The 14,644-nt window shown below is 43.9% G+C and overlaps 1 protein-coding gene across 2 annotated transcripts in view; it reads left to right on the forward strand.

Annotated features, from left to right (window-relative positions):
* The window catches only part of MAP2K5 (mitogen-activated protein kinase kinase 5), a 111,073-nt gene that overhangs the window by 37,854 nt on the left and 58,575 nt on the right, over nucleotides 1-14,644 (forward strand). For both annotated transcript variants that reach the window (XM_010717608.1, XM_031555358.1), the window contains exons 10-13: nucleotides 3,415-3,483; nucleotides 3,574-3,655; nucleotides 6,959-7,020; nucleotides 12,414-12,462. In XM_010717608.1, the coding sequence (XP_010715910.1) occupies nucleotides 3,415-3,483; nucleotides 3,574-3,655; nucleotides 6,959-7,020; nucleotides 12,414-12,462 (262 nt within the window). The remainder of the gene's footprint in view (nucleotides 1-3,414; nucleotides 3,484-3,573; nucleotides 3,656-6,958; nucleotides 7,021-12,413; nucleotides 12,463-14,644) is intronic.

Raw genomic sequence — 14,644 nt, forward strand, 5'->3', positions numbered from 1 at the left:
AAAAAAGCCTTTCCCCCGCAATTTCACCTTCTTGTTTCCCTTCGAGTCCAAGGGTTGGGTTGGTCCTCCTGGTTAATTAGCATCGTGAAGATTTGGGAAGTGGAATTCTGTGTGCAGGTACTGCCTGTGGTGGTTCTATCACTGTCAGTTGTGTTTTTGAGTTAATACTGCAGCAGCGTGTCTGTATTCTCATAGTTAAAGTGAGATGCTGGAGGTCAGGAAACCTGCTATGGCAGTGATCATGCTGGTTTACTCTATTAATAAACGTAGTGACTGCATCCATGGCTCAGCACAGCCAGCAACAACAAGAGGAGAGCTGTGCCAGGATCAGCACAGATCTGATAGGACACAGCATCAGCCTGGAGACCTGTTGATCAGAATGCTGTCAGCTGTTGGTTAATCTTGCAAATATACTGGACAGGCAAACAAAGCGATGCTAGTATCTGTATTATAGACCAAAATCATGCTAATATCTGTATTATAGAGCAGAGCTCTCTTTGTCATTGTGCAGTTTGTCTATCCCTTACAGGTAGGCATCGTGCAAACGATTTCGTAGATTTTCAAACACAACCTTTTTCTAGTGAGAAGGAAGAATCCAAAGGAGAGATGTGGGTGTGCATTGCTGATCTTCAGCTGCTTTTAGCTTCTCCTGCTCTTAAGCTAGCATTTAAATGGACCATTTGATTAATCATTTGTATACTGACTACAATACTCCCAAGTTTCCTTGGAGTTGTACATACTGTAAAAGACAATTATGTCGGCACAGATTAAATAAGTGAATTAAAACAGAATAGCAGCTTTATTTGACCTGTGATTTTGCTCTCGTTCCCTTTAGTGGAACGTATGCCACTCCAGCAAATAGATGAAGTCATCCATGACAGCTTGTGATGAATTGCCGTATTTATACTGTATATTTTAATAGCCTCACACTAATTTAAATTGAGCACAGAGTAAATTATAATTCAGTCACTTGACTGCTTGTATTTAACTTGACAACTCATCCTTATTTGTCCTGGAGGTGTAGTGAAGAGCAGAGGAAACGTGTTCAGGTATTCCTCCTGCAGGAGTTAACCCTTTTCACTTGGAATGGGGGCTGTGTTGGGTTCCCCCATGTTAGGGCCCATCCAGCTCCTCCTGCAGCAAGGGGTTCTGTCTGAGCTCAGCTTCACTGCTCTGCTCTCAGTAATCTAGAGAAAGCCACTGTTTTGCTGAAGGGTTATTTCTGAAGGTGCTGTTTTAGAGACTTGCTTAGCATTGCATCTCATTTGCTTACCTGTGCTATGATGGTGGGAGCTGCAACCAAGTCAATATTTATGGTTTCTGTCTCGCTAGTGATGGGTTTGAGGAGTCTTTTTTCATTTTCTAGACGTGTTTGGAAATGATGCAGATAGAGAATGGCAGTGAAGATTGCAAGTGTAGATCGAAGTAGTGCTCCATGGACCTTTTTCCTCTTTTTGCCCCCATTTCAGTGGCGCAGATAACTTAAGATTCCTCCAACCTTGCCGTCGGGTGGATGTCTCTGCTTTTGTGAGTGTGTTTGGGTGGAATAAAACACTTACATGTAATTGCATGGAGGAAGGAGGGCAGTGGAGTCCCCAGTGTGCTCCGCAGGGATGTTCACCTCCAGACTGCCCAGTAGGCTTCTGTACCCTCTGGTGTCCATCACACCACAAGCTGGGAGCTCCACTCCTCCAAATTAGCATCGCTATTAGAACGCAGGTTCTGGGAGTAATTATGATTAATGCAATCAGCCAGGGACCTTCCTTCATGCCAGGTCTTGGTTTGCTGTATTCCAGTGATGTGTTTGATGCTGATGACGCTGACGGATCGTCGTGTGGGGCGGTGAGTGAGCCTGGGAAATCTCACCCTGAGTGGAATTCAGTGAGATAAAATTTGATTTTATACAGTTGATAGATTAAATTCTGTTAGTATTCAGTGGGTAAAACTGGTGGTACACCAGCAAATTATTTTAGGTTTTTCACGCTGGAAAAATGTAAGCGAATATTGTTGGCAAATGATTATTGATCTAGACAAGTGTGCTAAACATTCCTCGGCAGCCCTGTATTACACTTACAATTTAGTTTAGTGACAGCTTGTATAAATAACCCTAAAGCAAACTCCTGATAGAAGCAGGATATTGAGTTTGTTGTTTTTTTTTTTTGTTAGAATACTGTAAGATGTGTTTGGAAATGCTCTCCACGCATTTGGTTTTGTCAGCAGTATGTGCAGCCTGTGTCTGATAATTCTGCAAGTGGACTGAATTTGTTTTCCTTCAGCTTAATGTATGTAGCTGTGAAATATCCTGTGGTAGGAGTCCGAGCCTGGCTGAATGCATTCAGAGTCCTTTTGATTTATATGGTAGCACTTGAGAAGTAAGTCTGCAAGTCTCCTGTAATCATGGAATAGATTGGTTTTAAAAGTCAGCTTCTCAGTACTGCCAAGGGTGGGCTGGTCTTCTCTGATGGCTTCTGGAGAAGATGGAAGAAAGTTTTGTGGTCTTATTTTTAATATTTACTGTTCTCTTAAAAATTCAGGTGCAGAGATCCAAGAAATGAGGTCATAGCAGAGTTGTGGTTTATGGGTTATCGTTGCTCTGCAGTCAGCTTGCATGTTTGGGAGGTCCTGCTGTCAGCCTCGAAGCAATGAGAAGTGAGGGCATGGATGGGGGGAGCAGATGACCCTGGCAGTGAATGGCTGCTTTGATCTGCTTAGTTGGGCTGTTTGTAGTCATTTTGAGGAATGCTTTAGTGATGCTTACCTGGAAGCATCTGTGCCATCTGCTGCCATCTGCATTTATTCTGTATATTTAATTTTTTTTAACGTTTCATAAAAAAAGAACAAACACACAATGATGAGAATTTATGTTAGAAAGAGGGGTGAATGCAAACCTGGAACTGGAAGAGTGGCTGCAGGAGGTGGCTCTGGACACCCCTTTAGGGCACTGTTGAGACGTTCAGATCTGCCTTTGATACTGCAGTGCTTGTTTGGCCCTTGCCTAAAATCAGCACCTTCATCAAGGTCACAGCGTTCAGAATTTACTTACAAACGTGTTTGTAGCAGGAGGGGTCAGTTGCAGGCTCTGTTCACAGAGCACAGACCCACCATACCTGCTCTTCGCATTGCGTGTTGGGCACGACTTCAAGTTCTGGGTCATCTCTTGGTCAGATGGATAAACCACAAATCTCCCCACTTTTCACGAATAAAATGGGTTGCACAGCTCGGTTCATTTGTAACCGACTTCCCGAAGTAAATACTTCTGTCCTTTCATTTCCTTTTGTTGCCCATGACTGTTAAAGCAGTCCTTCCACCAATTCCTCCCATTCCTTTGCTCACATTAATCCACATCTTCTGTTTTTGTGTCGAATCCTTTGCTTCCATGGGGAGCTGAATGTGTGTCTGATGTTTGTGTTTCAGGTCATACCCTTGGATATAACGCTAGAGCTCCAGAAACAGATCATGTCAGAGTTGGAGATTCTCTATAAGGTACAGATTTTTTTACTCATTTTAATTACTCTTGCTTGTCATCGTCCTACAGAAAATGTTACAGGCTTCTTTTTGCATTTCTTTTTCCAGTGCGACTCGTCATATATCATAGGATTTTATGGGGCTTTTTTTGTAGAGAACAGAATCTCTTTGTGTACAGAGTTCATGGATGGTGAGTTGTTCTGTTGGTTTTTTAAAATATATTTAGTGTGCTTTTAATTGCTAAGCATATAAACATGAAAGACCAAGATAGATGTGCTTTCCCAATATGGAGCAAGATGCAGTGTTTTGACTTTGAAATATCAAGTAAAATACTGAGAACTTGGCAGGTAGGTTTTTTTTTCAAATGGGTTAGTGTGGGGTTTGTGTTATGTGCTGTGCTGTGCTGTATTTTCCTGAATGCAATTTCACTTACTTTTATTGAAAATGTAAATAGAAGAGAAATAAATGCTGGCTTAATTTGTGGTTTGATATTTGAGTCTTCCATACAATCTGTCCTCACTGACGAAACAGCTGTTCCTCACTTTTAGTGTTTTGATAGCCAAAACAGATTTTCTTTTAAAGAAATCTATTAACCCAATGTCCTGTGTGTTTTCAGTGGAAATCGGTTCTTAATTGCAAAGCAAGGAATTATTTTCCAACGCAGCTGTTTAGCAGTGCTGCACCAAGTTTGTTTCTGAGCGTGCTCTCATCTCTCCCATCCCCTTCCCTGCAGTTTGCCCCTGCATCCTTGCAGAGACGTGCTTTGGAACGTTGCATTCTTGCACCAAAGGCAGAAGCACGCAGCTGAGGGCAGCTTGCAATCATTGCTGCCCTCTGTGTACCAATCCTGAGAGCGTCTCGTGGCAGACACAGCCCTGGTGTGTGGTGCAGCAGCCCTGCTTTGCTCCCAGCTGTGTGTTCCTATGTGTGTTATTCCAGGCCTTCGCCCTGAGCCGGCGTTTGCTGCCCTACCCAGGCTGTGCACGAAGGTTCAGTTAAGCTGCATATGAAGAAGTGAGGATCTCGCCGATGATTTACTGCAGAGAAAGGGCTATCTGACAGGGAAAAAAAATTCCCAAGCCAAATGTGTGCCATTAAGCACTGTTGAGCAGTTTCTGTCTTTCTGATGGGGAGCTCAGATAAGGCCCTGTAGGGTTTTATGCTGCATTTTGTTTCCTTCCTGTTAAAATGATCTCTTACTACTGTTATTTCCCTCTTTGCACTTACAGCCTCTGTTCCAGTGGGTCTTGTGTCCCCTTTGCAAACATTCTGTTCTCCTAGATTTTCCCTATTTGCAAGGCCTGATGAAAAAGTACTTTATTTATTTGCCAAAGCCTACAGATTAAATCTGTGGGTGTTCTCTGTGACCATTCACCATTTCTCTTTTCTGTTTTTGCAACTGCAAGATTTGCACGCAGTATCACACGCAGGAAGGAAGCAGCTGCTCATGCCAAAGCATGTGTCTGCCTGGAGCGTGTGTGCTGCTAATTCAGAGACTCTTAAATATGATGGACATAAATGCTTGCAGTTCCGAATTCTTGTTTGGAAATATTTAAGCCTTTAGGGCTTGCATCCCTTGTGATGTTGCACGACGGTGGTGTTCACTGACCACGCAAAATTATTTGGAATTATACTGGAGATGACCTCTGATCTGCCTCATGTTGTGCACCCCTTCTGGCAGAAAGCGGCAGCAATCATTTAAAGGAAGAAACAAATGCAAATAAAGGGACCTTGCCAATTATTTTCCTTTCCCAAGCATTCGATTGGGATGGGTGAGGATGCAGGTGAAGACAAGAGGCTGAACTGATCTGGTTTCCCCTTCCACATGCTGTCATGGTAGAGATCAATGGAGATGTGAAATGAGGCTTTCTGATCTTTCTGTCTGCAGAAGAACTGATGTTCTTGTAAATAAAGGTGCTGAAATGCACCACAGTCTTTTACCCGTGCCATTGCCTCTTTGCCTTCAAAGCGCTGAGCACCCGCTAAACTCCCCATAGAAGCAATGGGAGTGCAGGCTATCAGACCACCCAGTTACCTGTGCAAAGGTTTGGTTTGGAAATTTGGTCCACAATGTTTATTCACTATCAGTTATTTTTTTTCTCCATAAAGAAGTGGCCCATTTCCCCAACTGTTTGCAAACTTGTTGTACTGCACCCCCCTTAGCAACACTCATAACGGCAGCATTTAGCAGCTTGGTGTATGAGAGCAGGTCTTTTAATCCAGAACAGAAGGATAAGTCATAAGGTCAGGTGGTTGCTGTTAATGCTGAGCATGGCCTTCTGTTTGGCTCTCATAATCAACAGCAGCTGTGTGGTGCTGCTGCCTCTTAATTCCGTTTGTACTATCTACATGTACTTGTAAAAAGGGAAAAAAGATCATTAGAATAAGAAAGTGTTAAGACTAAAGGCTGGAATGAGGACCTTGTGACTTCTTTATGTTGCAGCGTTTAAGAACGAATGGGTTTAACTTCTAAAAACAGAACCATAAGCAAAGTGCAAGGTGCAGCTTTCCTAACTGCTGAGTACTGGCCCAGCTCTTTTCCCATTGGTGACATCAGTGCAATCCGTAGGGTATGCTGAGAGCAGTTGGATCAGTGCTGAGCACTTTTGGGAACCTTTAGCCTGGAATAAGCCTATGCATTCTTGCAAGCTAAGTGTAATACATTCTGCGTGTAATTTGCCTGTCCTTTTTTTTTTTTTCTTCTCCCTATTCTACTTGGATTTTTTTAATTCTCAATTTTAGATTTTCTCCCTTAGCCAAGAATTTGTATTTCATCCCAGAGACGTTGTTAATGCTAGTTTGGTCTTGTATTTACGTGGGAGATGAGGGAAACAGTCTTTCTCAGTTTTGGGGGATGTCTTTAGGACCATGACTTAGATTTCTTGCTTTCTGTGTAACTCTCTGATGCTGATGGATGTTTCTGTGCCAAGTAAGAAATTGTGTCCCATACTGGAGCTTTCTGGCAAAACTTATTTGCTTGCCCAGAAGTTCCTCGTGTTTTAGAATCAGTGCAGATGCAGTTTGGAAGGCTCAGCCCAACTCACTGCTCTGATCATCACACAAAGAAGCTGACTTTAAGTATGGGTTTAAGCTTTGCATTATGCTGGCACCAGGTTTTGGAGGCAGGCAGAATACTTCTGGCTTTGAAATCCACTTTGGCTCGTTACCATGGCTTTGTCAGTTCCTGAGAACCTACGCACAGGTTTTGATTTCTCCAGTTTCAATATTGTGTCTTTTGGCTGGGAGGTTTTCCAAAAGGTGTTTTAGCATTAATGCTATGTACAAAAATAAGTAACGTGGGTGAAAAGAGAAGCAAGTACTGTTTCATGTGATTATTCAAAGTTTAGTAAGGTCAGTTATTTCTGACACACTTATTGTTATATCATTGATGGTGTTTTTATTAATAACCAAGGCATAGAAAGCCCTTGTGGCTTCAAATCTAGGGCAGTATTTTATTTTGTATTACCTAAGCACATTTTGTTTGTCCCTGCAGGGGGTTCTTTGGATGTTTATAGAAAAATTCCAGAGCACGTACTGGGAAGAATAGCAGTAGCTGTAAGTATTTCTTTGTTTATTTTTCTGCCTGGTTTTGGTTGGGCGTGTAACACACCCGGATGTGAGTGCACCCATTCTCCTTGGGAACGCTGAGTTATCTCCTTAACCCCCCTCCTCACTGCCCCCATGTGAAGGGAGGATCCATCCTCTTTGTCACTCCTCCTACCCATGCCTGAGGACGCAGCTCTGAGGGCAGAGGGCTCTGCTGCCTCTGCAGTTCAGATCATAGGCACACACCGATGGAGCCCATTTGCTGCTGTAAAGGTTTTGCTGGGCCAGAGAGGAGTGAAGGGAATCATCCCATTGTGTGACCAATACTCGTGTTGCCGAAGGCTCAGGGAATGTAAGAGGATGTGATAAATCGAGTGGGATGAGAAAAAAACACGTTTTACTGGAGATCTGTGTGGCTGTGCTTCTTGGTATCACCTTTTCTGGGATGGAGCAGCCCTCTTATCCTCCTTTAATTTACCTTTGTGTGCCCGCCTATGCTGTGTGGCTTCCTAAAAAATCAATTCTGCAGTCCTGTCCTCAGCCTCGCGTTGATCCCTCGTTGGCCACTTCTGCAGACTGTCTGTGCCATTTCCATTTGGTCCATCCTCACTCTGCACCAAGTAACACAATGAGGTTTGGTTGAAAACTCTGATTTGGGGTTGAAAAAATGGCACCAGTTCCTGATACCAAGGCGCAATGGTAGAACGTGTTTTCTGTCTTCTTTCTGTCTTGGCAATAAGGCAGCAGGGAGCTGCTCTGGGATCACCCTGCTGTCGTTTTGGGATGAGCAAGGAGCTGCCTGGATCCATCAGCCCCACGTGCCTGTTTGGTAGCAAGGGGCTGATGGTGGGCTCCTTGCACCACCTGCCATTGTGTCTCAGTAGCATCCTGTGACTTTGTGTTGCTAGAAATTCAACAGCTGTGACTGAAAACGCAGATTATGGAACAAAAAAAGAGAGAGGGGAGGAAAAAAATGTTTTTTTTTTTTAACCAAGGCTGAACAGTGTGTAATTGACCACTGTCTTAGTGGATCTCACAAGGGAGAGATGCTGCTAAACAATTGCTAAATATAAGGAATACTTTGATAACTTAAGCAGTTTAAAGCATAACAAAGTTATTCTATCGTGTGCCATTTAATTAAGTGCTGGGTTTTCACATTCATTATACATCAAGCTGACAATTTAAATCCTTTAATCCAACACAGGCAGCTATTTAGTCTCTGTTCATTGTAATTCACAGCTCTACTTTCTCTTAATTTGTGTGGCCTGCCCAGAGTGATGAACATCCTTCTCTGATGCTGTTTCCTCTAAGTAGCTTCAAATCTGCTCATTATATAGCCTAGCAGCTTCTTATGGAATTTGAATGCTTTTCACCTTTAGTTCAGAGTAAAAACGTTTCATCTTTTCTTCCCCATGGAGCAGTGGATGGTGAGTTGCTCGTGGTATCACATTCCTGATGCCGAGCAGCATGTGTATTATGGTGTAATAATGCTGGGATGGGCCTTCCAGCATTTATTCAAATCCTTTTCCTTATCTCACTTCATACTGTGTAATTAATACATCCACACTAACCTACTTGATCATTTCTTTAATTATTTTTGTCTCCCTCCCATCTCCAGCCCACCCAGCTTGGTGCTCTGCAGATGTCCTCATCCTCTTCTTCACTTTTCTATAGCAGTGGTGCTTCAGCCCCGTCTTTTATGTCTTCAGTAAAGATGTTGTGTGTGTGTGTGTGTACCTACACGTTCAGCTGCAGGGTCATCTCTTTGCAAACCTGGTGGTGCATGGCTCCCTGACACAGGCAGAGAGCTGATGCTTGGCTTTTTTCATAGTGATTTCATTTGCTGCTTTAGCAATCTATACCGTGGCTGCTGTGGTGCAGAGGGTCAGCAAAGAGGTGAACAAAGGAGCAGGTGCTTCCAAAGTGGAGCTCGCCCCTTCCTCCTGCTTCCCAGTAACAGAAGGTGTGCGCTGAGGCTGAACCAGCACTGGCAGCTCCCTCTGCTCTGGTGCTGAATTCTTGCTCAATTGGCATAGTAGACTTGTTGGAAGGAGGCACTGAGAGCTGCTGTTTGCTCCATCATTTATCAGGAGCAGCGGGAACGGCGCCGCTAAGTTGTCACAAATGAGTGCCCTTCATCTTGGTGCCTGACATTTCAGCAGAGCCCAGCAGCCCGGCGCGTGGCTTGTGGCACCTTTTGCCAAGCATAGTGTGTGTGTACCACAATCCCCTCCCCGAACAGGTTGTGAAGATTACCCAGAGCCTAAAGGATTTCTGCTCACATACTGGTGGGAAGGAGAATGTCGAACAAAAGCGAGAGCTTGGTTCTGTGGACAGAATCCGGAGCTTCTGCGTTATTTTTCTTTCAGTCTGTGCATTTTCTTTTTCCTTTCCTTGCACCGTGTACACAGAGTCATTTGTCTTTCATTCTCCTGAGACACACACAGTGCATTAGTCTGTTGGAGCTGCTTAATAATATGTGTGACCTGCACATCTGTTAATTAGAGTACCTTTTTGTTATACTTGTAGAAGTTTCTAAGCTAAGCCATTTCCACAGGAAAGCGATGAGGGGGGGCATGTAGCAGTGCCCCAGCATTCCCCTATCTGATTTGATGGTTTTCTTGCTTCCTTTCTCAGTACATACATTTAATCTCCACGAAAAGCACTGGGCTGACACTCCTGAAAGTAGTTGTCCTGCTCACAGAACCGAGCTGGTCCAGGATGAGATCCGTGTCTGCTCAACGCAGCAAGGCCAGCACCGCGTCCCTGAGCTAAATGCTGAGCCCTATTCAAGGTCGTTCTGCTGTCCTCCCTGATCTGCACAGGCTGAGGCTGAGCAGGACACATCCCTTTTGTGACAGCCCCAACTTCCCTTAGCCAGGGAGCGTTCAGTTCCTTCTTTCTCCCCCATTTCTGTGCAGTGCTGCTGTAAATACTTGCACTGTGCATTGCAGGTGTCTGATAGAGGGCACAAACATGCCATGTAGCATACATGCAGTTGGTACAGCACAGCCTGCTTTCCATTCTTGTTATCTGATTCACACAGCAGAAGTGATCATGTTAATTGTGGTGGACAGTCAGCTTTCAGGCTGAAGCAGCAGGAATTTATTGTCGAGTGCGGTACACTTCTCTCAATTATTATTTTGGGGGGAGAGTGCTGAAGCTGACAACCAGAATGCTGGAAATAATGCAAGGAGAGCCTGGACAGAGGAAGCATTGCTGAAGCTTGGGGTGATGCTCTGTGTTTTCAGAGGCAGGATAGCACAGCAACAGGGGCAGAACAGACCCGGCTCCCCAGGATGCTGGAGAGCAATCTGGCTCCATCACCGACTCCATCCTGGCTGTCTCAGTGAGGCAGTGTCAGCACGCAGGGGAAATCTGTCTTTTCATTCTCCTTATTTGTGCAGAGGGCTGGGAGGGGTTGGTTTTTGTTTTTGTTTTTGTTTTTTTATGGGAAAAGCATATCTTGGGAATCCCAAAGCAATGTGCAGGCTCCTGTTTTTGTGCCGTGTATTTATTTGGGTCTGCCGATGTAAAATCTCTTCTACCTTTGCTTGCCACTTCATGCATTTATTTTCACTTCAATTTCTGAAGCAGTGACATTGTGCACTGTATTTTGAGTGCTAATGTTGATTGAAGTTCTCCCTGAAAGGATGTGCACTTGAACTGTCACGAGAGTGAGTGATTGACAGCGGGTGGAAGTACTTTTTGTGTCAAGGCTTTGTCAACTCATTGTTGTAAAACCCACTTTGCTGAATACCAATAATTCCTGCTGGATGTTCCATCAAAAGATACTCCGCTCCAGCACCATTTTAGCATCACGTTTGATACGCAGAGCCCTTCCTTTGCATGGGCAGCCATAAGTTGGGTGAATAACGGTGCTCTGCACTAGGGCCCGTTTGGGGTTTTTCTGTGTGCGTATTTGCAGCCTCCCTTGAAGGAAGAAAACCCTCTTTTCATTCCTCTGTACAGCATTGAGATGGTCTGAATGTGAGTTTGTTCAGTAGTGTCTTTGTAACTGCTTATTCAGCACATGTTCCATTATAGAGATGTATAATAACTCACAGCTGTTGATTCCCCATCCCCTCCAGAATATTTCCTTTTTTCTATGAATACATACTTTAAATAATTTTATGATTATTCCAGGGATGTTAAACAGTCTAAACATATGTTTAATAATCAGAGAAGCTTGATGTACTTAAAATCTCTTTCACCTTTGGAGGAAACCTGAAACGTTGCATACCCTTTTTGCGTCGATGCTTTTTTCCTCCTTATGTCAAAAAGCTGTGTGAGTAGAATTCCCCCGTTCTGCTTTTTGAAAGGATAAAGTGAGCAAGGCCACACCGCAGGGCATGCAGAATTGGACTGAGGCCCTTTGTTGCAGGTAATTACCATCTGAGGCCACGAGATAGCCGGAGTGGCGTGAGCGCAGCGCTGAGGAATTGCCATCCAGAGCTTTTTGCCAGAGATCCAGGATCTTTATTTGGCTTGCAGGACGGATTCAGTTTTTGGTTACAGAATGAATTTTAAGACAAGTTTTTAATCCAATAGGAAGGCTGAAAATTTGCTGTGCTCTCTGCTCTCACACTGTATGATATCTGCTGTGCTTCTGCTTGATCACTGTAACAGAAATGATTTCATTTCAACCTGCTTGGACAGCAGAAAGAACGCGGTTGTTTGGTCTGAAAAAACTCCTGCGACTTCACAAATGTCAGAAATGCTTTATTGCTGTGGAGGTGCATGAAGAGGACATCTTGGGAGAATGAATGGAATGTCATTTCATGGATAGAAACTTTGTGGAGAGGGTTTGCTCTGTGGGGGCTGGTTGGCAGAGCAGAGGTGCTGCAGGTAAAAAGCAAAGGCAAGCAGGAATGTGTTGGTTGGGTCTGGTGAGTCCTCAGGGCTGCTGGAAAACGTAAATCTGGGAAACAAAATTGTGTTAAAGTTTGGGAGTTAGTGACGTGACAGAAGTAAAGCCTGCAGAGATGGCACCCTGCAGTGCCCAGCCCATGGCTATGTTCTGCCCACGGAAATACCATGGGTGTTGTTTTAGGAAACATTCTGTAGTACAAATGCACGTGCTACAGATGTCCATTAAAACACATCTCCTGATGCTCCGATGTGGAAATGGAGAAACAGCTTTTCACGTTTCATTCTAACGGCTCCAGTGATGGAAGGGAGGAGAGCAGAGCGCTGTGCTGCTCCTTTCCCTTCAGGGCCCAGTTGTTCTCTGGGGCTGCAGGGTGCAGTGAGGCTCGTGTTTGGTCCAGAGAATGGTAAGGAAAAGAAGATGGTTTCTGTAGTTGAAGAAGAAATGTTCAACATTTGCATTAAACGAGTAAACAATGTGGGAAGTCGGGGAAAAGTCTCTAATATGTGTTGTTACTTTTTCTTGAATTCAGGTCGTGAAAGGCCTTACGTATTTATGGAGTCTGAAGATTTTGCACAGAGGTGAGTAACAGATATTTTCTGTTCTTTGGTAAAACACCCTCCTGTTTTAACAGCACTTTCCACAGAAGCAGCGGACCAAACTAACATCTGATCTGATTGCAGTGGGGTTACACAGAGTGAATCTTATTCATTAGCCTTGCAGATTTGCTGATTGAATATTTTTACCACTATTCTCCTTCATTTTCCTTCATCTTCTCAGTAGCCTAAGGGGAGAAACGAATGTTGTGGAGACTGAAATGCTTGTGGTTACAGACAGGTGCCAAATGGAATTCTCAGAGTCACCAGCGTTCACCAAATGCTTGACTTGTGAAACCAGAAGATAGGTGTTGAGTTTTCTTCTTTTGTGCTTCAGAAATCTTGCGTGGCATCCACCAGTGTTGATGGGGTGTCACACCTCTAAGATTGTCACCTGTTTGTCCTCTGCAGTGGTCATGTATAATTACAGAATCCTGCTTGGGCATTACAAGCCATTTGATGCCTGTTTTGCTCCTGAAGCTAACTTGTATTCTTTTTACAACCAAATTTATTTCTTGCTCTTGATTTTATTTATAAAAATAATATATGGGGCTGAGATGGAGTTGTTTTTTTTTTTTTCAATGTGTGCTCTAAAAAGAGTGCGAAATGCTGTTTAAAGAACAAAGAAGCCCTTTCTCCCCCACTCATCTCCCCAAATAAAAAAGGAAAAGAGAAACTCATTACATTTATAATGTTTCTAAAATGTCTGAAAGTAACAGCTCCAGCTCCTAATGTCACTAACAATACTGTTTAATTTAACCCATCTGCTCTCTCAGCCCTTGTGCACAGTTGGAGCGTGCAGTAACCGACATCAGTTGTGATTGAAGGAGAAGTGTAAAGCAGGGAGACAAGCAGAACAGTTCAGATTGGGAACCAAATAGGTGAGGAAGACCGTTTCCTCTGGGGGTGTCCAGTTCTGCAGTGCCTGAGAAGAAGTTAATAGGAAACCCTAATTACCACCAGGCATTGAGTTTCTGCCCCACCTCGAAGCTTTGGCTGCTCCTGTATTTAACCTTAGGCTGTCCCTGGATTAAAAGAACAGAAATAACCCAGAGATCGTGGCCAGCTGGGTGCAGGCACAGTTTCTGGTGCTGGTTTAAACATGGGATCTATGAGCCTGCCTGTCACCAAACACTGTGGTTTAACAGCTCCACCTGCTCCAGGCAAGGGGACATCCATTCTAGATGCCACAGCAAATGTCAGAATGAGAAGAACAGAAAAGGGAGCTGGAACATCCGTGGATGGGTATCATGCAAATTGGGCAGCTCAGTCCTTTGCCACACTTTTGCAGCACCTGAAAAGGAAAAGCTGGTTTGAATCTTTTTTTTTTTTTTTTTTTCCCTTTTGTTTGAATCTTTTTCATTAAGAGCTATGGCCACCTGCTGAGTATGATTTGGAGGAGCATTGTGGTCAAGCAGAAATACTATCACTGTTATGTCTCATTGTTTCTGTTGTAAGTTTAGAGCTTGAGCCTGATTTTTTACTTCTCAAGTTTTCCCTTCTGTGTGTGGCTTTCGTTGCCTTGATAGAGAGCAGCTCTGAGTTTTTAATGAATTATGTATGATCCTCGCTGTGGTCTGAAGAAAAGTGCAGAAATGGCTCTTCCATCACAATTGAGATTTTTCTGGCCTTGGTCTGTTTCTGGGTTCACCGAGGTGAGAACAATATGCAAAATGCATAGAAGTGTCCAAGAGTGTTTATTCAGGGGCCTGTTACAGTGCACACACACACACATACGTGTGCTTTCCTGTCTCACCAGAGAGTCACTGCATGTAATGCAGTGCAAGGGAAGCACCAGTTTGTCATGGTGATCTCCTCCGGCTCTTCACTGGTTCTAACGCATCAGAGGTAAACGGGGAAAATGGAACTCAGTCTTCCTTGCTGTTATGTATCAGGCAGGCTGGGCAGGATGCTCAAGTGGGGTAACAGGTCCAGAATTCCATGGTGGTGGTAACTGAGGTGCAGGAGCAGTCATTATGAAGAAGCTGTGCAATGCAGTGTGGCAAACGATGGTTTGTGACCAGAGCACGGATTAAAGCGAAGGAAACACAATGAGCCAGTCTTTTATTCCAGATCAGACATCTCAGCAAATATTACAGCTTAACTTCAAAACGTACCTTGCAACTAATGAGGTGATAGCCGTGCATATTAATAAATGCAAAGCTGT

This window comes from Meleagris gallopavo, chromosome 12 (genome assembly GCF_000146605.3).
Source record: "Meleagris gallopavo isolate NT-WF06-2002-E0010 breed Aviagen turkey brand Nicholas breeding stock chromosome 12, Turkey_5.1, whole genome shotgun sequence".
Lineage (NCBI taxonomy): Eukaryota > Metazoa > Chordata > Aves > Galliformes > Phasianidae > Meleagris > Meleagris gallopavo.